The 23614-nt window shown below is 36.4% G+C and overlaps 3 protein-coding genes across 6 annotated transcripts in view; all 3 read left to right on the top strand.

Moving 5' to 3' along the window:
* Positions 1 to 9116, top strand: part of LOC118282361 (facilitated trehalose transporter Tret1) — a 37819-nt gene extending 28703 nt beyond the window's left edge. For both annotated transcript variants that reach the window (XM_035603409.2, XM_035603408.2), the window contains 6 exons: positions 671 to 903; positions 2385 to 2526; positions 3093 to 3219; positions 3872 to 4062; positions 6848 to 6986; positions 7381 to 9116. In XM_035603409.2, the coding sequence (XP_035459302.1) occupies positions 671 to 903; positions 2385 to 2526; positions 3093 to 3219; positions 3872 to 4062; positions 6848 to 6986; positions 7381 to 7505 (957 nt within the window). In that variant the 3' untranslated portion in view covers positions 7506 to 9116. The remainder of the gene's footprint in view (positions 1 to 670; positions 904 to 2384; positions 2527 to 3092; positions 3220 to 3871; positions 4063 to 6847; positions 6987 to 7380) is intronic.
* Positions 9117 to 11224: 2108 nt separating this feature from the next.
* On the top strand, positions 11225 to 20111 carry LOC118261806 (facilitated trehalose transporter Tret1-like). Of its 3 annotated transcripts, none has more exons than XM_035572767.2 (9): positions 11225 to 11687; positions 11849 to 12007; positions 12446 to 12570; positions 12948 to 13180; positions 13526 to 13664; positions 14117 to 14243; positions 14682 to 14845; positions 18512 to 18650; positions 18895 to 20111. In XM_035572767.2, exons 1-9 carry the CDS (start codon positions 11456 to 11458, stop codon positions 19071 to 19073), a joined length of 1497 nt encoding a protein of 498 aa, XP_035428660.2. In that variant the 5' UTR covers positions 11225 to 11455; the 3' UTR covers positions 19074 to 20111. The 3 variants fall into 3 exon arrangements, with proteins under 3 accessions (XP_035428660.2, XP_035428659.2, XP_035428661.2); XM_035572766.2 differs by having other exon boundaries at positions 12431 to 12570; XM_035572768.2 differs by having other exon boundaries at positions 11541 to 11687; positions 11853 to 12007; positions 12431 to 12570.
* A 386-nt stretch (positions 20112 to 20497) lies between these two features.
* LOC126911915 (facilitated trehalose transporter Tret1-like) lies at positions 20498 to 22137 on the top strand. Its single transcript, XM_050701111.1, has 3 exons — positions 20498 to 21061; positions 21506 to 21664; positions 21911 to 22137. The coding sequence occupies exons 1-3, from the start codon at positions 20857 to 20859 to the stop codon at positions 22069 to 22071; spliced, it is 525 nt and encodes a 174-aa protein (XP_050557068.1). The 5' UTR covers positions 20498 to 20856; the 3' UTR covers positions 22072 to 22137.
* Positions 22138 to 23614: the final 1477 nt, after the last annotated feature.

Here is a 23614-nt window from a genome sequence, read left to right as displayed (position 1 = left end):
TGACGGAGGTTGTCATTTGTGGTTAGCGCCATATTGAAATGTTGGTTTTGTAAAATTAGAACTGTCGCTTTATAACAAACATGGCAATAACACCGGTATTAGTTGGGCAAACATTTGACCAACGTTGGCTATAATATTGGTTGATACGTCATAGTTGTGTACTATATTATGTGTTCAAATAAACAAAATCATTATGAACACAGTACATATATTACAAAGACTATTATGCAAAAATAAGCGATCCCTGATATTTACCAGTCTACCACTTACTGCCGTACTCAGAGTCATTTAATGGTTACCTACTTAAACTATACCATCGATACGATTTTATACCGAAAATAATCGGCAACTTTTTTAAGTCAAAATAATTTATGTCGTCTTTTCAATACATTTGATGACCCACTTAATTTTAGAATTTTTCAAGCTAACTTTCCAGAAATAAGTCTGCTATTTGGCGTAAAAATCTGATGACGTCTTAACGCACTATCTCATACAAAATTCATATAAAATATCGTTTTTACGTTTCGAACCGTTACCGTTCTCACAAACACTAGTAGGAAACTAGTAAAAATGCTAAGGACTGAGTTAAGGTCCATTAAATGACTCTGAGTACGGTGAATACAGTTATTCTAATATAAATAATGATTTATCATTTCTCTCTTTCTTCCAGTACGTGATAGGCAGTGTGACGTCATGGAATATTCTAGCAGGAATCAGTGCCACGATACCAATCCTCTCACTCCTGGGAATGCTGCTCCTCCCAGAGACTCCCAACTACCTCCTACAGCAAAACAAGAGGGAGAGGGCCGAAAGTTCCCTCACCAAACTGAGAGGCTCCACCTGCAATCTGGAAGATGAAATCCAAAAGATGATCGCGTTTAAAGAGAAGAACCATGTTGAACCGTAAGTTATTGTTATAATAGGTATATTATTTTAGTTATTATTTAGTAATTATTAGGTAATATTTTCGTTTAAATCCTAGGTTATGGAATTTGTTACATTTCGTAAATTGGATTAATCATAGTTGAATTAGTTAATACAGGCTAGGGTTTTACCCAACTGTCTTTATTCGTGCCGAAGCATGGATCTCCCACACTTAAAATATTATCTCCTTCCCTACATGTGACGTGCATTTCCACCTTGCTTTTCACGATATGAAGTACCACCGTTATAGTACTGCAGTTAAATATTTATAGTATTTTGATAAACAGTTTTCTACTTGTAGGCACATCTTTGTTTTTCCACTTCGAGACTGTAAATAGCAGTATGTAATGATATGAATAAACAAACAGAGTATATTTTTAGTCATGCAAAGAACTGTTTTATATGTTTAGCGATATTATAAATAATATTTTGCTTTTGCTTGAAAACAGAGGACCGTTTGTGGAAGTGCTAAGTTAATTATAACATTACTTTTAGAAAACTGCTGAAGACGTTACATCAGATGAAAATTATCCACAATTCTTTTTAAGCACTTTAGAATTGCACTCGCAGTTAATAGTAATATTTTTCTTGGATCTTAGACTTCTTATAGATATTGGTCAATCATCACACTAAGATTTCAAATGTGAAAGTTTGTTTGGATGTTTGTCCAACAATGACGCTGAAACTACTGAACGGATTTTTTGAAATTTGGTATACAGACAGGGTATGATCTGACTTGGGCGATAGGATTTTTATTCTACAGGAACGTGGACAAAGCCGCTAGCAGAAGCTAGTTTAAAATATCATTTTACTATCGTATTTTCTTAATTGTAACGATCGGAAGCGCTAGATATGTTACATAAATAATACCTTTTCATTGAAGGTAGGAAATACATTATTTTCCCTACGTAAGGGCATTTATATTATTATTTACTGAGCGTAGGTAATTGCCAGTGAGAATATAAATATTGATGAGGTATTTTCTTTGCAGTGTAAGTAAATAGAGTCACGATGCGCATTTGTTTAGATATAACATAAAGTCTTGTAATGTTAAGGTTTTGTAATTCGTAGCTATAGGTAATGTATGAGTTACACACAGTCTTACGAGTTCTTGTATTTATACTTCCTTGACAAATTATAATCACAGATGATGCGCCGCCGCAAAGTAGCTGTATGTGGAATTTGCGCAGCTCGAGTATGCGATGTATCGATAGTAGGGAAGCCATTCATAGAACGCATCTTTCCATATAAAAATATTACTTAGCCGACTCCGTTTCCACCAGTGCTAAGCTATGTGTTGAGATTATTGGAAGCCAAACGCATCTACAGCAACGTAGCAAAGCACATCTCTGGTAGAAAATTGCCCTTATGGCGTGGCGTCTAGAAAATCATTGTTAGAAACTATTAGTTGTATTTGTTTAAAGTTTTCGAATGTACTAATGCGGTGTTAACAATTACAGGTTGAAGGGATTCCGTGAAATAGTCAAAGCCTTGTTGTCTCCGTCCACGCTGAAACCGTTCACGATCCTGGCGATCTACTTCTTCGTGTACCAGTGGTGTGGAGTCAACACCATCACTTTCTACGCCATCGAAGTTTTTGAAGTAAGTCATTATCAATATCAAACATCGTACCAACTAGATGATGTTCAATACGGTACTAGATATAAACCTCCCCAATGCCTTCTTGATTGGCCTTGCTTACTTTTGATTCGCTTAAGATTCAATTTTACAATTTCCAATTAGCTGATAATAGATCAGCTAAATCGCTAACAAAATAGACATATAGCGGACCAGATTGGTGATATATTTAAGAAGAGCTAAATTAAAAGTACCTTCAACAGACGAGCATGCATGAAAAGACTGATGACTGTTGATGAAGTGAAAGAGGTGTGTAAGATTCGTAGCAATTAGCGTTCCATTGTCTCTGTGACGGGTATGAGGTTATGTATGTATGTATCGCTAGCAAAAATAATCGATAATATTGCACTCTTGTAGTTTTATTGCTACAGTGAGTGTTTATCTTGCTTTCAACGTTACCTTCTTAGTTGAACCGAACTCTCTATCTTCCCCATGAGGTCTCCAAAATCTACATTACCAACCAAATATATTTACATCTGCACTCTGCAGTTACTTAAAGTGTATCTATAATTTTGTATAATTTTTCCCAGGCATCAGGTGCGATGGCGAACAAGAACTGGCTGGCTATCTCCATGGGTATTGTGCGTGTCATATTCACTGTCATCGGCTGTATACTCTGCAGGAAATGTGGCAGAAGAGTGCTTACCTTCGTCTCTGGTAAGTTTTAAATAGAATTGTTAGAGTTTGAAGTTATTTCCAAAAGATCCTTTGAACAAAAGATTTCTCGTAACTTTAAGTAGCAATTTTATTATTTTATTGATCTAATTGTCAGGCAATTTGGTAAGTAAAGTAATCTATTATGCCGAAGAGTTGGCCTGGTGATCTGTAATGTAAGATTCACCTACAACAGGCTCTTGACAGTCTATTGTTCAGTCAAGTTTATTGTATCCTAATTGTTTGCTCTACATTGTTAGGTGATAATGAGAGAAATAAATAGGTAAATACGGTATTTGTAGTAAAAATATTTCATGCTTTATTTTTTAACTAGCTACTTCCGCGCGGTTTCACCCGCTCTGCTTGGCTCCTATTGGTCATAGCGTGATGTTTTATAGCCTATAGCCTTCCTCAATTAATGCACTATTCAACACAAAAAGAATTATTCAAATCGGACCAGTAGTTCAGGAGATTAGCGATCAGTTCAAACAAACTCTTCAACTTTATAATATTAGTATATGTAGATAGATACAAGCACAGTATCCGTCACATTTTAAGATAAAATAACATCAACAGCTAAACATATTTATAACTTAATGTTCTCCTTATGTCTTCTTTCGTAGCTCTTATTAATAATCACCTCCCTACATTCCAGCGTTCGGTTGCGGCGTGACGATGATCATCCTGTCGGTGTACATGTACTTCATCAAGTTCTGGAAGGACCACGACATGCCTCCGCAGTACTCCTGGGTGCCGGTCGCCAGCATCTTCCTCTTCGTCATCTTCTGCACGCTCGGATACCTGATCATACCCTGGGTCATGATTGGTGAAGTTTATCCTACGCAGGTGAATATGATCATTAGATATTAGTTTGGTGTTTGCTACCTACTATGCATCAAACTTACATAAGATATTAATTGAAATGTCTGTTTCGTTTTTTGGGAAAATCGGACTCTATTCCAAAGATAGGCAAATATGCATATGCATAGGAAATTGAGTTAACTAATTGATTAATCAATTACCATATCTCTAATTTAGTAATGAAAAGTGATTATTACATTTGATATTATTTGCATAGACTTTTTAACAATTTAGCATTAGTGGAGTGCCTGGAGCATTCAAAACCGTAAAACCTCGGATTAGAGTTACAGTGAATGAATTAATATGATCGATGTGGGATATTGTTTTTTAAACTATAAATTGCAATGTTTACCCAAAAATTTTTTGTGCACTCCATTTTTTTTATTGTTTAAACAAATTATTATAAAAAATTAATGTTTGACCATATATTTTCACTTTAAACAGTATTTTTTTTTATTTATATGTTAACTGCCTCGTTGGTCGAGTGGTCGCAAGTGCGACTGCCGAACAAGGGGTCTCGGGTTCGATTCCCGGGTCGGGCAAAGTATTACTGGGACTTTATTCGGATTTTCGAAAATGTCTAAGTTGTAGCACGGAGTCTGGAATTGTGTCCAGGATATGGCAATAGGCTCACTCCCTATTACATGGGACTTTAACACAAAATGGTGAAAAGTGGGTGTACATTGTATAGCGGCATTACGTGCCGTAATGTGCACCTCTGCCTACCCCTTCGGGGATAAAAGGCGTGACGATGTGTGTGTGTGTGTGTGTGTGTGTTATATGTTAAATCTTACCTGAGTAGACATATAGGAACATTTTTCCAAGATACCTGTGTATAAAAATAGCAGTATCTCGAACAGGTAGAAAAACGTGGAGGGGAGAGCGGAGCGACAGCTGCTATGTACAATGGAACTTCTTGGCCAGTTTAATTATAAATGAAACGCACTCTATTGTGTACATTGAAAAAAATACGGTAATTAATTATGACTAATGAAAAGAAAAAAAATATTTGTACAAAATCTGTTTATTTAAATATATTACATTGTTGTCTACATCAAATATTTTCTTCTACTTCATCTATCTGTATAATAGGTGAAGTATTGGAACAACTATTTCCGCTGCACTGTAAACATGATACACTGCAGTATAAACTACACTCGCGAGCAACCAAATCGACTCAACCTACATGTGCATTGTGCGCATTCGAAGATGTTTTCTTAAAAATATACTGAATTGTTTTTAAAAACCGATATACCATTAGAAAGCTTACATCTTCAGCTTTATATTGGTACCATTATTATAAAAATTGTATCAGTACTTTTTAAAATATTTAACTTAATTCAGCGGACTAGAGTATTTGCTCACTACGACTCCAACAAGTTATAACACAAACTACCCCTATAAAACCTCCACATTAAGGTTAACTTTATCTGTGGCTTATCGAAAGTTAATCGTACACATCTCCGCAAAAACGCTTCATATTATTTCCAAAGATTTTGAATACGACACCAGAAGAAGCCGCTCAAGTCGTTGCTCTACTGGAACAAGGACTAAGTCAGCGAAGAGTTGCTGCTCATCTGAGTTTGAGCCAATCTGCAGTATCAAGAGGGTACAGGTAGTATCAAGATACTAGTGCCTTCAATCGAAGACCAAGAATAAGGCGCCACCGGTCCACCTCGGAGAGCGTTTTATTATTTCAACTTCAATACGAAATCGTCACTTAACCGGTGTCGATGTTCAACAGGAACTCAGAAGAGTTCGAAGAGTGGCTGTCAGCGAGTGGACAGTACGGAGATGGTTGAAGGAAGCCAATCTCACCCCTAAACGGCCTACCACAGGCCCGAAATTGACGACCCGCCATCGGCAAGCGCGCATTCAATTTGCCCGAGAACACCTCGATTGGAGCATGTAGGTTGAGTCGATTTGGTTGCTCGCGAGTGTAGTTTATACTGCAGTGTATCATGTTTACAGTGCAGCGGAAATAGTTGTTCCAATACTTCACCTATTGTACAGATAGATGAAAATATTTGATGTAGACAACAATGTAATATATTTAAATAAACAGATTTTGTACAAATATTTTTTTTTTCTTTTCATTAGTCATAATTAATTACCGTATTTTTTTCAATGTACACAATAGAGTGCGTTTCATTTATAATTAAACTGGCCAAGAAGTTCCATTGTACATAGCAGCTGTCGCTCCGCTCTCCCCTCCACGTTTTTCTACCTGTTCGAGATACTGCTATTTTTATACACAGGTATCTTGGAAAAATGTTCCTATATGTCTACTCAGGTAAGATTTAACATATAAATAAAAAAAAATACTGTTTAAAGTGAAAATATATGGTCAAACATTAATTTTTTATAATAATTTGTTTAAACAATAAAAAAAATGGAGTGCACAAAAAATTTTTGGGTAAACATTGCAATTTATAGTTTAAAAAACAATATCCCACATCGATCATATTAATTCATTCACTGTAACTCTAATCCGAGGTGAAAACCCCCAGGCGCTCCACTACATGTAAAAATCCCGGAGCCGCGGCTCCGACTAGAAAAGCAGGAGAAGGAACGGGATGTTTTTTAGTCAATTAGCCTTACCCAAGGCGGGAGAAGTCATAAGATGAGTTCAAACAAAACGAGTAAAAATATAAATTTAAGGATAGACGTCTATTACAGAAAGACAAAAGACTACGACGATACAACAATTTTACCATTAAATTTTCTTTTAATAATGAACTAAAATATGAACCGTTCATATTATTTCCAGGTCCGTGGTATAGTGGGCGGTATGACGACGTGCGTGGCCCACATGTCTGTGTTCTCCGTGGTGAAGACGTTCCCCTTCCTCAAGAGCCAGCTGAACGACTACGGAGTTTTCGGCCTTTACGGAACCATGTCTCTACTCGGTAAGCCATTGTGTAATATTAATAGGCATATTTGCAAATACCAAAAAGAGCTTGATATGTGAAAAGATTATTTAGTCTTTTACTTTTTATAATTAAGTTATCGGATTGCACGGTTGCCGTGTGGCTGAGCTAGCCGACTACCGCGTAACGTGTAGCGGGTTCGATTCCCGCACAGTGCAACTGTTTGTGTGATCCACAAGTTATTATTTGGACTCTGAGTGTCATGGTGAACTTGATTGTTTGTGTCGTGCCACAACACAGCGTTATTAAAAAAAAACACCCACCAATTGTGCAATCATATACCTAGAAAACTTCCTCAACTTTTGATGCGAATTAAAGTTCTGAAACTCATTTAATATTCTCATTCTAATTTGTCCCTTCTATTACTTTACAGCGATAATATACTTCTACTTCTACCTTCCTGAGACCAAAGGGAGAACTTTACAAGAAATAGAAGACTACTTTAGCGGCAGAACTAAGTCCTTGACGAGACGTAACACGCAGTGCGAAGGAGCGTGATCGAGTGATTGGAATGTGATGTGATGTGATGTGATGAAGAATGAGGTCTGATTGTGATACATGTGGTGTGAATTGAATGAGCTTACAATCTCGATAGTCATTTGTAAAGTTACCACTCTAAGGTTGTATATTGGTTACATCAAGAAGCTGGCTCTTTTTGAGTAAAACTGATATTGCTATAGTTTTTGTGAGCTCGTCAATTCATACGTACTGTGAATAGTGTGCAATTGATGCTATAAAATAATAATTAAATGTACATAAAGAAGCTATTTTGGAGTTACACATTAATAATACTGTGTGCTGCATAACTACATATAAAAATATAAGAAGACATTATAAACCATATCGTTTTATAATAACCGTAGATGGCAGCACTATAGCTTGTCCCAATTTACTACTGTCAAACTAAAAGTCAAATTAACACCTGTCAATGTCAAAAGTTGAAATTAAAAAAAAAAACAGAGGAACAAGCTATTATGACGTCATCGATGAAAACAAGTTATTGTCTCGTACAATAGATCTTACCAATTTTATAAAGAAGAAGACATGTTTTTAAGTACAATTTTTATGACACGGTACGAATATCGCAACAAGCAACTATATTTGGTATGCACTAAACGATAGAGTTGAATATTGTCTGAATCCTAAAGATACTGAGATACAGAGTGCCTTTGATCGAGGCATTTTATTTACTTAACTGTTGTTTGTGTTATTAATTTGTTGACTTATGAGAAGATTTAAGGCCTATTTTCACGTGATTTTATCAAAAAAAAAATAAAGAAAAAGTTAAGTTTTTCACAATATTTCGAAAACACTTAGTAAAAATCCGCGTTGTATTAAGCTTTTTGTTGTTCATTTTCCTGATATAATTTCCAACGGTTTTTTGTTCATAAATGTTCCATTATTTATTACATCAATCAAATGAAAAAAAATATACTGTTATTATTATTACCACTGGAATGAACTAAAATAATAATTATTATTTATGATACGGTCATTACATTTTTCAAGAAATAAAAAAAATAAGATAACATGTAAATAATTACGTGAAAAAAGGTTTTAAATATTGTGATACGAGAGTGAAGTGTTAGTTGTAAGTATGTTGTATATTTTGTGAAAGTATTATACTGTAGTCTGTTTGTATGTAATAAGTATAGAATAAATATTTTTGTAGATATTGTATAAGTACGTATAAATGTGCCATTTTTATTAATGTTTTCATCACAAATATCGAGTCAGAAACTGAAATTGTGATACACAGACAACGATTCACAACGAAAATCTTGAAAAAAGTGTACATAATACATATTAAGAATTTTATATATGTATATTATTATGACATAAATTATTACAAAAATTGTTGTCGTCTTAAAACAATTTCATTTTATTTTTACAAAAAAAAAATAATAATGATTGACGTTACCATTTTTCGTTGTTGCAAACAATAATAATGCATTTTATTTATTAAATAACATAAAAAATACCTAATAATTTATTATTTTTAATGAAATTAATAGTGAAGCATTTTGTGATAGTGATTTAGAATAGTCCTAGAATAAATGTTAAAAAAAATGTTGAACATATCTGATTTAATAAAAATAAATAAAAATATTTCGTGTTTTACTGTTTTCTGTCCTACTAAGAAGTTGTGATTTCTGATTTTTAAACAGTATTGGCAAAAAAGAGAAATTATTATTGTAACCCCCTACTATAGGTTCAAGAATGCCCACTTTCACTGATAGGCAATAATAGGGTGAATAAAAAATATAATTAATAAAGATTAGTGTTGTCCTTGGAAAATTAAAAATCTTGCAATATCTCAAAATCAGGAGGTTTTAGCAAAAACTAAAGAGTAGCAGTGCGACTATCGAGTCTTCGTGTGTCGCGGAATTCTGCTCATGAATGAGTCTCTAGCATGGCTAGAAACTAGTCGAGATCCTCATCAAATTAGGTACTAGGTACGTAAGCTGCAAAACATAATAATTAATTTATTAGGTCTAACGAAAGTTATAATATAAACTCTTAAAGAATAAACTTAAAGATTTTTCTAAAGAGTTCTCATTTCCCTGTATTTCTAGGATAAGAATATTTCTTCTTTGATATTCAATTGCAGCTAATTAACATATAACATTCAGTTAATTCATTTATCGTTAGGCTGTTTCGAGAACTTGTAGTAAGAGTAAAATCATTATCGGAACTGATAACGGTCGTAAAACCTTCACTGACTAATGTTTGTTAGTAGAAGGAAGTCATGAAATTGGTTCTGTTGTTCCACTTACTCCTATTTGTGTGTAGTTCATTACAATCGTGGAAACCAGGTACGTTTAGCAGAATTACATACTTAAATAAACATTAAAAATTAAAAGAAAATTGAATATAAGTAATTTGTTTTTAAAAATATACATTATTTTCAAAATGTCAGTTCAAAAGATATGTTTCAAAATAGATTTTATGTATACAGAAACGTATTGGTACAATTACGATTGGATAGTGAAATTAGTCCTTTTTTAAGGGGGAAAATAATCCAATAACTTCTCCCGAGTTGAGAGGGAGTCTCAGACTCTTACTGACTAAAAGTCACCCTGTTTCTACTCTTACTCTTTGAGTCTGAGCCCCGGTGAACCTGCTGGGTAGTCCGCTATGGGCCAGTTAAGTTAGTCCTTAGTAAATACATTAAAAATCATTTTAATAGGTCATTTAACATTATGGCATTGCCAATCTAACAAACACTATTAAATTAATAACAACTATATAATATACAATTATACATCTTCATGCAAAACAAAGAAGGATGCTAGAGTTTCTATGACGTAAAAATAGCATTTGGCTAATGATAAAACTACCATGTTTAACAAAGAATAACTCTGAACGGACTAAGATTTGGAACTTGGCGCCATAGTAACTTTTATTCAGCTCAAAATTACCTATCCAATGATGTAACACACATAGCTATTGGAAGGTGGGACCAGAATTTGCATCCTCCTTTTACTAACATCTACAAAATATACACAGGTGGGGAGAGACGCCTATTGAGCGATGGCGTTGAGTTCAATCAGATTTCTCGATCAGCACTCCTGAAGATCCTCGGGGACGTCGAAGAGAATATACATCACAAGCTGCAGAAGAAAAATCTGAAGCCAACCTTCACTGCGACCTTCGCCAATAACCCTTACACAAAACCACATATTTATCCCAAGTATAATAAACTAAACTAAACGCTTTTCTAATAGTTTTTAAACTGATCAGAACCGATCTTTGATTTTTATCATAATCATCTGTGAACAATTGGTTTGCTGATGTGTCGTCTCCCGATTCATGATCCTCATTCATAGATATTTTTCGCAGCTAAATTGCTACACACATTATTACCTTAAAGCATTCAGGACAAATTGTATTTAGTGTTAATAAAAGGTAGGTACAGGCCCCTGATTATGAACAATATTTTTTATAAATAAAATATGTTAAACTGAGTAGACTTGTTTTTTTTCCTACAATAGTAAACTTATGACTTTTAGTTCTATATTCCATATATCTACATATGAGTATGTGCTATTTGACGAGACATTCAAAATGGTAAACCGACAATAGTTATTATTAATATTATATAATTCAACCCCTTTTCCCTTCTATCTATCCAACTTTATATACCAACTTCTTCATAGACAATTTTATGTAATGTGATTATTCCGTTTTATACTTCATTGAAATGTCAGAAAGACTTGATGTTAATATATTTTACAAACATTTGTGTTAGAAGATACCTATTACATAAAAACATGATACTGAACTACAACTGGACAAGAAACATATAATTTATAAAGTTACTCGAGACAAACTGAGTTAGTATTGTCTTAAACGACATGGTACATGCGAAAACCCGAGTAAATGTACTCATATGGCATGGTATTTTCCTATAAGTTATTGAATAATATTCAACCGGTTATAATATAATGCTTAAAGAAAATAATAAAGAAGTAAGGACGAGTGTTGCAAACATAAACATAAGATTAGATCCAGGGTTCTGGACGAAGACCTCACAAATTCAGTTGTTCTATGGAGTCTGGGTGAATTTGTGCCACCTTGGTATTGGACTGGCTTACGGATTTCCGTCTGTTCAAGTACCTCAGCTGTTCGCTGCAGATTCCGATATAAAAATCACGAGGAGTGAGGGCTCTTGGATAGGTGAGATGTTATCAAAATGCTTTTTTGTAGTATTTTGAAGATCGATATACAATTTTGTAAAGGTCGCATTAGTTATTTGGTTTCAAATCTTTCTTCTTTAAAGGCCCCTAATTCTTCTTCATCGTCACTTTACTGAAGTCTTAATTAACGCTATGTTTCAGCCAGTGTGTTCACTCTATGCTCCCCTATTGGGTGTTTGATCAGCGGCTATGTAGCCGATTGGCTCGGTCGCCGAGTCATGATCATCGTCTGCCAAGCCCCTATATGTGCGGGATGGTTGTACACTGGCTTTGCTAAAAGTCCGAAGCAAGTTATTATAGGTTAGATTCTTTTAAACTGTTGATCAGAGTTTCGCATCAGCAACGTCACGCCTTCTATCCCCGTAGGGGTAGGCAAAGGTGCTCATTACTACAGGTAATGCCGTTATACAATGTACACCACTTTTCACCATTTGTGTTATAAGTCCCATGTAATAGGGTGTGAGTCTATTGCCATATACTGGACTCAATTCCAGACTCCGTGCCACAACTGAGAAATTTTCGAGAAAAAAGTCCAGTAATACTTTGCCCGACCCGGGAATCGAACCCGAGACCCCTTGTTCGGCAGTCGCACTTGCGTCCTCTCGAGCAACGAGGCAGTCAGTTTCGTATCAGTTGAGTGAAAGGCGTAGAAGGCTATTTTAAGGTACAGTACAGATTCAATTATTGATTCAAATTTAGTTAGTGATATTGCAATAATTATAGGACGGGCATTAACAGGATTTGGATGCGGTCTGGCCATGGGGCCGCCGAGGATATATTGCACAGAAATGTCTTTACCCAACATGCGTGGAGTTATTGGAGCCTTTTCCACAGTGGGCGTATCCATTGGTATTACTCTACAGGTATTCATTTATACTGCATTATATACCTACTTTTCTTCTAACACGTCTCAAATACATGTACCACACCATGTCACATCACAATAATACTATATTTTATTATAAAATGTGAATAATATTAACGATTTGTCTTTCGAAAAATATAAAATCCTATCTTCTATACAATAAAGCTAATATAATAAAGCCGTAGAGTTTGTTTGAACGCACTAATCTCCGGAACGACTGGTCTAAATTGAATAATTATTTCTGTGTTGAATAGTGCATTTATTGAGGAAGGCTTATAAGCTATAAAATATCACGCTATGACCAATAGAAGCCAAGTAGAGCGGGTGAAATCGCGCGGAAGTAGCTAGTGTTTAATATAAGATCCTCTATTTTAGGCTGGACTGGGAAAATATCTGAATTGGCCTGTACTCTGCTACATTTGCTCTGTATACACAGTGATAGTATTCGTGTTATTCTTATTTCTACCTGAGACACCGTATTTTGTGCTGAAAACTAAAACTTTGGCTGACGCTCGAGCCACACTCGCACACTTCAGGGCACGGGACTATGATTTTGATAAAGAAATGGATCAATTAAGAAAATTTAAGGAGGGTAACGACATTCGTAAGTAGGTTGTAAGTTCTTTTTGCTTATTTTTATTACATTATGTGGATCTTAAATATTACTTCGTTCTAGATGTAGTGCGTATGTGAAATACAGTGTTTGTCAACACAATACTGAAAAAAATCCTAGGGTGGTCTGTGAATTCATTATTGAATTAAAATTAAAATAAATAAATCGAAAGGACCATTGATTGATTTTCAATAATCTAGCCACTATGACCACTGAATCATTGGAGTCTTCAATAATCTGTCTTTCACACCTTCTATCACTCTTCCCGATTCAAGGTCTTGTCGACACTTTAGTATACATCTACTACTACTACTATACTCTCTTGTTATACATTTTTCAGAATAAGTGGTCGTGAGCGTCTAGCAATGTTGTTCACACAATCGGCATACAAGCCCTTCAGTGTGATTGTGACGTATATCTTCATCTCCCAGATTACTGGCACATCTGGAGTCATGATATGGGCTGTGGAAATGTTAACGGTAAGGTTACCAAACCAAAGGTATTGAAATTTGACGATTCAGCGGTTGATTGGTAGGTTAACATTAGTTATATCATCCAGAAAACGACCATTGCTGAATATAGTTCCCTTCAGTAACTTTCAGATCGGCCGGTAGTAATCAATCTACATTTAGCGACTTCCTACGTGCAAACTCTTGGCATAGCTCAGCACATTAGCAAGCTGAAGACGCAGTCGGTGAAAAAAATTTTTTTTTTTGAGTGGCCAAAATCCTCCTCCTTGGCCGAGGCGAGAGGAAGTGTCAGACTCTTACTGTCTAAAAACGACCCCATCCTACTCCAGCTTTTCGAGCCGGAGTCCGCAGCACCGGGTCGGGGGTGGAGAACATAGGTTACAAAATAAACACACCTATTATTGAACAATATATGGTCAACACTATTGTAAAGTTTAGTTATAATAAAATTTTGGTTTTAGGTGGCGAAGTCCTCAATCGATGTGAATACTGGTAATTTTCTAATGACCCTCACCAGATTGTTTGTAAACATTCTCACTTCGATTCTCCTTTTCAAAGTCGGGAGAAAGCCCCTGGCGCAGACATCAGGTATTTTTTTATTCTTTTATCGTTTAGTAGGAAACCAAATAACTTGGTAAACCAAATTGTTAAAAAGCAGCTCTCCTCTGGTGTTGCGGGTGTCCATGGGTGACCCTAATTGCTTACCATCAGGTGACACGACAGCTCCTTTACCACCTATTCCATAAAAAAAATGCAAGATTTATTTTAATGTTTTTTACGCTTTTCACTGCCAACAAAAAAACTGTTAAAGGCTTATTCCTCCACTAGTGCCGTACAACGTTGTCGTCTAATGTATTAAGGGGGAAAATGATCAATGACTTCTCCAACCTTGGGCGAAGCGAGATTGTCAGCCATTTACTGACTAAAACCACCCCGTTCCTACTCCTGCTTTTCGACCCGGAGCCCCGATTACCCGCTAAGCTCCGGTTATTTTAAGGTTTAACTTGCAATTTTATGAACTTCCAGCAGTGGGCGTTGCAGTGACCAGTTTGGTTATAGCAATTTATACATCTACTCATACTGAGCCAAGCATGCCTCCCCAAATATTATTCATGAGTTACATGGCTTTTGCTAGCGTCGGATACTACATGTTACCGTTTCTCATGGCTTCTGAAATATACCCTTTACAGGTGAGTTTGTTTCTACATAGGGATGATGACGGTTTAAAAATTAGAAATGTATTTAGTCCGTCAGTTGGGTAATGAACAAATATTAGACACTTATTTTATTTTTATTTTGTCATGTAATATAGCAATACTTAGATAAAATGAATCAAAGTTTAGAAGTAGGGGCAAATACGTCATTTCTACGTAAGTATAATGTTGTTATAAGTTTCTACTATACCCTATGCGCTGTAACAAGGTGCGGCTGACAGATGCCTGTATGACGTTGACGTCTCTCTTTAGGGATGGACATTAGAAAAATCTTTTTTTATCGCTATCGATACTCGCAGCATACATTTAATTCTCTTTCATTTTTTTTATTAAATATGTGTGTTATTTAGTCGTGCAGTGTAACTACGTGTATATATGTTACAGCCAAAGTAATAAATCTTGATATTATATATACTGTCTAGCAATTATATATAACGACTACTCAATTTAGATAAAGTGATAAATGACACAAAATTAATCACATTAACTAGCAATTTTATATACTATCTTCGTAGACTTGGATAATGTAATAAAACGAGCAGCATGCAAGCAAACATGCAGCATGCGAGCAAACATGCAGCATGTATCAGGCAGGGTTTCTGTCATGGCTCCGGCGCTGCGGGCCTCCGGCGGCCCCACGCGTGCTAATCGTCGCAGACGGCTTTCGCTCACCACCGCAGCTTCGGCTTGTTGGCCGGCTTCGCCGGCCAGCCTCAGCCACGGTGGCTCGCTAGCAGCCTCCTGCTCCTCAGCCCGCGGGCCGCCTCGGTCCTACGCGCCTACGCGATTTTAAATTACACTCTAGGGGTAGGACAAACAAGACTACGTGGAGTCGGTTTTGTAGCAATTCGGTTCTGTCACTAACTTTTGTTGCACAGCATATTAAATTTTTAACCGACATTATTATTTAATTGTTACAGGAACTTATAGCAAATTAGTTTGATCGAAATTATGTATAGGGCACTACAAGTTCACTACCACCATTTCCTACATAAGTCATTAGGCCTACTAACGTTATGCGACTCTATTTATGCCAAAACAAATTAGTCTTTGATCTTAAAGACTAATTTTTATCCTTACAAGTTATTCTTACTAGTAAGAGTCTTGTGACATTTTGAGTTACACATGTATTATTACTTTGACTAACTTGGACTTCCTATTATGAATAATGTCCAGATAAAGTGATTAATTTATTACATTGTCTAGTGAATTTGGTAATTATATACAATTATTAATAATGACCAGTCATTATGAATAATTGCTATTTAATCACTCTGACTGTAACATATACTTGTCAAAATAAATATTTTATGACCGAGCCCTGAGGTGTTTCAGAGTTTCAGTTTTACAGATTTTTAGGATTTATTTATTGTTAGGATGGGTGTTCCGCAGGGGTCAATTCTCGGCCCGTTTCTCTTTCTTATCTATATTAATGATTTACCTTACCTTGTGAAGGATAACCATGGGATAGTACTGTTTGCTGATGATACATCTTTATTGTTTAAACTCAAACGTGGACAATTAGTCAGTGATCATGTAAATAGTGCTCTCTCAAAAATAGTACGCTGGTTTGGTGCCAATAATTTGTTACTTAATGAATCAAAAACTAAATGCATTAGATTCACAACACCAAATGTTAGACATGTGAAAACCAGCGTGCTAATCAAGGGCGAGGAGTTGGACCCTGTAGATTCAACTGTCTTTTTAGGTATAACCCTGGACGCTAAGCTACAGTGGGCTCCACACGTAGATAAGTTATCGAAAAGGCTCAGCTCTGCAGCATATGCCGTTAAAAAAATTAGAAATTTGACCGATGTAAATACAGCGCGATTAGTATACTTTAGTTATTTTCATAGTATCATGTCATATGGTATTCTCCTGTGGGGAAATGCTGCTGACATTCAGTCTGTCTTTGTGCTGCAGAAAAGAGCCATTCGATCAATTTATAATCTTAGTCCGAGGCACTCTCTTAGGGAATTTTTTAAAGAAATTAATATATTGACTGTTCCCTCTCAATACATTTATGAAAATGTAGTGTATGCTCACAAAAACATTAATTTATTCAAAAAGTATTGTGATATACATAATATAAACACTAGAAGTAAAAACAAATATATAGTTCCCACTACTAGACTTAAGAAAATAAGTGGTTCGTTCAGATGTCAATGTATACGCTTTTACAATAAAATTCCCAGCGATATTCAAAGTTTGAGCCTGAATAAATTTAAAAATGTTATTAAAGAAAAACTGTATAGTAAAGCTTTTTATAAAATTAAAGACTACTTAGATGATAGTCAGGCTTGGGAGTGAGCCGTTATAATGTCCACACAGGTCATGTTGACATGTTTGTAACACAAGTTACATTTTTATACAATTTGACATGATATACATTAATATCATTCGATATTTTTTATTTTTATTTTTAACATATTATTTTTAAAATTGGTTGTCTGAGGACCGTGTGAGAGTTTGCTTAGTTATTTCACTTTTAGTTAATTATATTCTGACAGTGTGAGCATTTACGAGACCTACCCAAATGTTCTTTTGGTTGGTAATGTTCGTCGGATCATTCAGCAACAGCCGTTAGCTGAGCTGATTGTAAACTGACACATGCGTACGGCCTTCTGAACAGGTCCGCTCATACTGTTGTGGTTCTTTCCTCTAAAGACCACTACAGAACCAACTTGCACGGTTCTCTCACATTATCCTCTATTTCATTGTCTGGACTTTAAAAGAGACTATGACCTCTGAGTTTGTTTCGGCATTTCTTCTCAGAGTAGTCAGATAGGAAATGCCGGCCTCATCTAGCTATTTGAAATATTGACGTGTAAAAGTGTTATTTTATGACCTATTTACAGAAATAAATATCATTTATCATTTATTTATCAGAACCGTGAAGAATATAAGTGTATATTAGTTTGTATATGTTACTAAAGCAACCACGATCTTTCAGATTAAGTACCACCACGCATTAATAAAGGCGCCGGAAATGTCTACTACATATTTGTGCTCAGATAAAGTCACTGTGGTTCGGGCAGAGAGAGCCGCGTCTACAGTAGATTTACCCACATAATTAAAGGTTTTTTAAGAGTGATAATTGAACGACGCACGATTTTCGTTTTTTATTCTAAAAAAACATCGACTACCTATCCATCGTAGCAGTACATCCCATCACTAAACACGACTATGGCTTTACGTTATACGCATAACATTTTACTTTATTTTTCATTTCATTAGATTTTATTTAAAGACTAGAACATTCCGGTTGGATTTAATTTAATTAACTACACTTCCGAATTATTTAACATAATACGAATGTGATACAGTTAAAATACTAAGGCATAATTTTTAAATCGCAGCAACTTTCAAGAGTGATACGAAACGTTACTGAATCTGTCAGCCGCACCTTGTTAGAGCGCATAGGGTATAAGTAAAATGCACCGAGAAGTGACGTCACGCGATATTTCAAATCGACATATCTTCGAAAGTATTTGTTTCCGTAAAAAAATGAAATATTTAGGTACGTGTCTAATGTTTTGAAATAATCTACAAGGCGGACATTAATTAAAATTAATCATCTACACTGTTATTATCTAAAATGTTTGATAGTTCTTGGGTTAATAATTTGTTTAAATAATACAGGTTCGTGGAATACTCGCTGGTTTAACAGTATTTGTTGCCGGTCTCTTGATATCTGGCAGCATCAAACTCACCCCCACCTTGTTGGATAGTATCGGCCTCAGCTATACGATGGTGATCTTTGGGATCTGTTCCTTGATCGGTAAGCAGTACATTGTCATTAGTTCTAGTTCCTATAATTTTATTTGCGTGAGAGTTTATAAAAAGTGTACGTGCATATATGGTAAAATATAAAGTACTATAATTTTTAGTTCAAACCTTATACATATAAAAAGGATATAGTATTAAAATACGGTTAGCGAGCTGATGATGATAAGATACATTTTTATTTTTGTCTATGCACAGTGAATTGGTATACAAATTCAACATCCACTGTTTACTTACAGGTGTCATCTACATATATTTAGTTTTGCCAGAAACAAAAAATTTAACGTTACAAGAAATTGAGGAATATTATAACAAACGCCGTCCGACATTGACTTCTCAGAGAAGATTGGAAACCATAGCGGACCTTGAAGCTCAAAGCAAAACAAATATAAAATTAGTTGAAAGAAAATCAACTTAAACGTACAAACAAGATAAATAGGAAGTCCTAATGAAGACTAGATTAAAACCTAAAGAGATACAAAGTGTATTACTGAACTTAAGCTTGATTCTGATAGTGAAGATGATGATAGACCTTCCAACAGATTACAAAAACAAGCGCAAATTCTGGTCTGAAAAGTGAAAAATTACCCAAAAGCAGTTAAAAGGAGTAGTAGAAAAGTTCAACTATAAAGAGCCAATAAGCAAACAAATAGCGCGAATAATTAATAAAATAAAAGTATTAAGTAATCTCGGTAAGGCAAACCATGTAAATACAAAAATCACAATAGAAGACAACATTACTGAAGTTACTAAAACTTAGGGTGCTCTCTCTCTGGTGGAAAAGCAGCCTAAGAATTGTATGGAATTGCTTTCGCTGTAGTGCCTTCCAACAGGATGAATACAATATGCTATTTTAAGATATTCTTTCTTGTTAGTTCTGTCACAAGAAATAACATCATGAGATTTGTATTAGACATTGTTTATTTTTCATTTATTTCCATCGTAAGTTATTAATAAGTGATAGGTGAGGTTTATCGCTTTCGGGATAACCCAGTACAGACTAATGCCCGGTTTACATTATTCCAGTCCAGCGATCCAGTCCAGTACTGGATTGCTTACTGGACTGGATCTGTTACGTCTACATTATTCCAGTTATTTAGAAGCCGTTGAAGTGTGAACACTACAGTGACAATGATTTCAAGAAGAGATCAGTTTCGAAAATGTTTTAAACGTGCTCAATCACTCTTGCTACAAGAAGTTATTAATGAGGTTGATAAGGAACTAAAAAAAGGAACGGATTTGGGTGAGAAATTGGATCAGCGAAAGAGATAAAAAAGGAGGGTCAGTAATGCTTTTGCAACAACTGAAGGTAGAAAATCCCAATGAATATAGACTGGCACTGAGAATGACAGCAGAAAACTTTGAAGAACTGTTATCATTAGTTTCTATTAATATCCAGCGTAAGAATACGTTGTTCAGAGATGCTATACCCGCAAAAATAAAATTAGAAGTCACTCTTTCTTTTTTAACTACTGGAGATAGTTACAGAAGCCTCAGTCGTATGTTTCGATTGCCAAAACCAACTATTTCAAAAATTATCTCTGTATATAGAGACAAACTTTATAGTTTCGTCTTCAGATAACTTATTCACCATTGTTAAATCCTTTTTCTTCGCAAAAAAAGTCCGCAAAAACAACCAACACGTGTGTACTTCGTCAGCACTGGAATGGCACTGGATTGGCCGTCTACATTATTCCAGTTGCACTGGATTGATCGCACTGGACCGAAAAGTAGACGCTGATTCAGTTCATTCCAGTGCCGGTTTACATTTTTCCAGTAAGCAAACCAGTACTGGACTGGATCGCTGGACTGGAATAATGTAAACCGGGCATAAACCTTACCATATTTTTTATGTAATGGATTATTATATAAATGTCACCGGTTTAATAGACAATTTTGACGTTGCACCTTTTTTAAACGACCTTCTTGGTTATATCTATGCTTCTCCTATACTTATTACTGTTTGATCTATGCTATAAAGAAAAATGTCAGAAAGGTTTGACATTTTGACATTTTTACAAATTAAAGAAATTGTTTGCTTAATGAAAGTTAAACTAAAAAGCCAAACTAAAAGTCGGTTAATTTTTTTTCTGAGAGTTGTGTGTTGTATTGTGCGATAAAAATTATATTTAAAAGTCCCGATATGATCATTATTTAAATTACAATAACAATGAACAATTTAAAATAAATGCTTGAAGAAAATGAAGACAGTTTTAGAGAAAGAGATTAAATTGGATCCTGGATTTTGGACGAAGACGTCACAAATCCAATTGTTCTATGGACTTTGGGTGAATTTGTGCCACCTGGGTGTTGGTCTGGCGTTTGGCTTACCGTCCGTTCAGGTGCCACAGCTGTCGGCAGGAGACTCCTTCATAAAAGTCACGAGAAATGAGGCTTCTTGGATAGGTGAGATATACTCCAGCTTTTTTATTACGTACGTTACATTAGGTATTGTCAACATTAAACTTCGCGTTAGTACTTATTTAGTTTCTTCAACTTTTGGTGCATTTTCTTGGTGAATTATAAATAAGCACTTGTACGAGAACCAGACTTTTCAATATACAAATTATACATCCTCAAAAAACCACACTTACACAGTAAGCCATGTTGATTTTGTAGCAAAATAAGTTAATAAACAAAATGTTAGCTGTATGTTACCTTTCTCATGACTGACAGACTCGCTGTATTTATTTCTAGCTAATTGTTACCGTATAACTGCAAGTTAAATAACTTTAAAACTCCATTATTTCAAATGATCATATTGGCCCTTACCAGGTTTCAAATCCTCCTTTCATATTAATGTTTTAATTAGTCCCAGTCCCTGTATGTACTTGCTATAACATGTTTCAGCCAGTGTGTTCACTCTATTCTCCCCTATTGGCTGTTTGATCAGCGGCTATGTGACCGACTGGCTCGGTCGCCGATTTATGATCATCGTCTGCCAAGCTCCTATATGCGTGGGCTGGTTGTGCACTGGCTTTGCTAATAGTCCCAAACAAGTTATTATTGGTGAGTGTATAGTCATTTATTCGTTTCAGAAAGTAATTTCATAAATTTAAGTCAGGTTTCCAATAACAATAATAATAAGCCTTTTTTTATTCAGATCCCTTGAGTGTAACATTGAATTCTTAAACTACTATTAGCCTAATATCTGTTGATTCGTAACCTTGACTACACCTGTTTGCCAATCGGCAAAAGCCTCCTCCAAGGGCTTCTAATTGAGAAGATTGATAACCAAATATTTTAAAATTATAGGAAGGGCAATAATAGGAATTGGAAGCGGCATGGCTATGACACCGCCGAGAATATTTGCCTCTGAGATATCTTTACCCAATATGCGTGGAGTTATTGGGTGCTTCTCTACATTGGCCATTTCCATCGGTATAACTATACAGGTATATATAACATCTCTTTAAATAGCAATTATTATACTCTGCAAGATGGAAGAGTATGATAGTTCAATTTACTAAATCACTACCCTTATTCTACCTGCGGTCAGGTTATACCCATCAGGGAACACAGACTCCGGCAAGGAGTTCCACTCCCTAGCAGTTCGCACAAGGAAGCTTGAAGCGAAACGCTTCGTGCGAGTGGGTGGGATATCTACCATGAAGCGGTGACGCCTCGCCGATTGTCTTGTGGTTCGATGATGAAAAGGACTAGGGGGAATCAAGTTGTGCAATTCCCCCGCACACTCTCCGAAATGTATCCGGTAAAAAACGGAAAGGCTTGCGACCTTGCGCCTGTGTTCAAGGCTTTGAAGCCGGGCCTCCACAAGCGCATCATCGTTGATGAGCTTCTTGGCACGCCTTTCAATGTGTTCGAGCGCATCTAGCTGGCATTTAGCCGAGCCGTCCCAAAGGTGAGAACAGTACTCCATACATGACCGAACCTGCGCTTGGTACAGGCTCAGCAGTTGTTTCGGTGTGAAGTACCGTCTCACCTTCGAGAGGATACCCAACTTCCTACCAGCCAGATGCGCCTTCGACTCTATATAAGAGCCGAAGTTTAGCGTTGGCGATAGAGTTACGCCCAGAAGCTCTAGATGATCCGATATTGGAACGGATACATTTCGGAAAGTAGGAGCCAGCGGAAATTGACTCCGTTTGGCAGAGAATAGACACGCCTGGGTTTTGGTAGCGTTGAACTTGACCAAGTTGGCGTCACCCCAATCGGAGACCGCCTTCAAGGACGAGTTCAACCGTTCGACCATGGATTCTCTTAGAGACTGGATCTGTGTTCCGCTAGTCCGCGCATCGGACACATACCTTTCAACAACTGTGCTGTCATCTGCATACCCAAAGATACCGGGCTTAAGCAGGTCGTTGATGTGCAGCAAAAAGAGCGTTGCTGAAAGTACTGACCCCTGAGGGACTCCGGCGTTGATACCAAATTGGTCAGACGAGCAGCCATCGATGACTACTCGAATTGACCGATCCCTCAGGAAGTCTGCAATCCATCTGCACAGATCAGCGGGAAGTCCATATGCAGGAAGCTTGCCGATAAGGCTGTCGTGCCAAACCCTGTCAAAGGCCTTCGATATATCGAGTGAGACCGCTATTGCCTCCCCGTGCTTCTCTATGGCCTCGCTCCAAATGTGGGTGGCATACGCAAGAAGGTCCCCAGTGGATCGGTTGTGGCGAAACCCATACTGCTGATCGCTGAGGAGGTCGTTACCTTCAAGGTATGCCAGGAGCCTGTTGTTAAGTACACGTTCCATACTCTTACAGAGTATGGACGTGACTGAGATTGGTCGGTAATTGTTAGGGTCGGCACGACTACCTTTTTGGGCACAGGCTGCACGTTGGCCAGCTTCCATGCAACCGGCACTTGACCAGTCTCCAAGGAAAGTCGAAACAGGCGTGTCAGGATTGGAGACAACTCAGGCGCACAGGTTTTTAAAACCACGGCCGGGATTCCGTCGGGGCCACTGGCCTTGTTCACGTCGAGATTACGCAA

This window comes from Spodoptera frugiperda, chromosome 20, assembly GCF_023101765.2.
Source record: "Spodoptera frugiperda isolate SF20-4 chromosome 20, AGI-APGP_CSIRO_Sfru_2.0, whole genome shotgun sequence".
NCBI lineage: Eukaryota > Metazoa > Arthropoda > Insecta > Lepidoptera > Noctuidae > Spodoptera > Spodoptera frugiperda.
This window is presented reverse-complemented; position numbering and strand designations above follow the sequence as displayed.

Bases quoted from the DNA above. Each gene is read 5' to 3' on its own strand.
- LOC118261806 (XM_035572766.2), top strand. From the start codon at position 11,456: ATGCTTAAAGAAAATAATAAAGAAGTAAGGACGAGTGTTGCAAACATA. The intron at 14,244-14,681 runs GTATTTTTTTAT...ATGAACTTCCAG, and splicing joins GCCCCTGGCGCAGACATCAG to CAGTGGGCGTTGCAGTGACC. The intron at 14,846-18,511 runs GTGAGTTTGTTT...TAAATAATACAG, and splicing joins CTGAAATATACCCTTTACAG to GTTCGTGGAATACTCGCTGG.
- LOC126911915 (XM_050701111.1), top strand. From the start codon at position 20,857: ATGAAGACAGTTTTAGAGAAAGAGATTAAATTGGATCCTGGATTTTGG. The intron at 21,062-21,505 runs GTGAGATATACT...AACATGTTTCAG, and splicing joins AAATGAGGCTTCTTGGATAG to CCAGTGTGTTCACTCTATTC. The intron at 21,665-21,910 runs GTGAGTGTATAG...TTAAAATTATAG, and splicing joins TCCCAAACAAGTTATTATTG to GAAGGGCAATAATAGGAATT.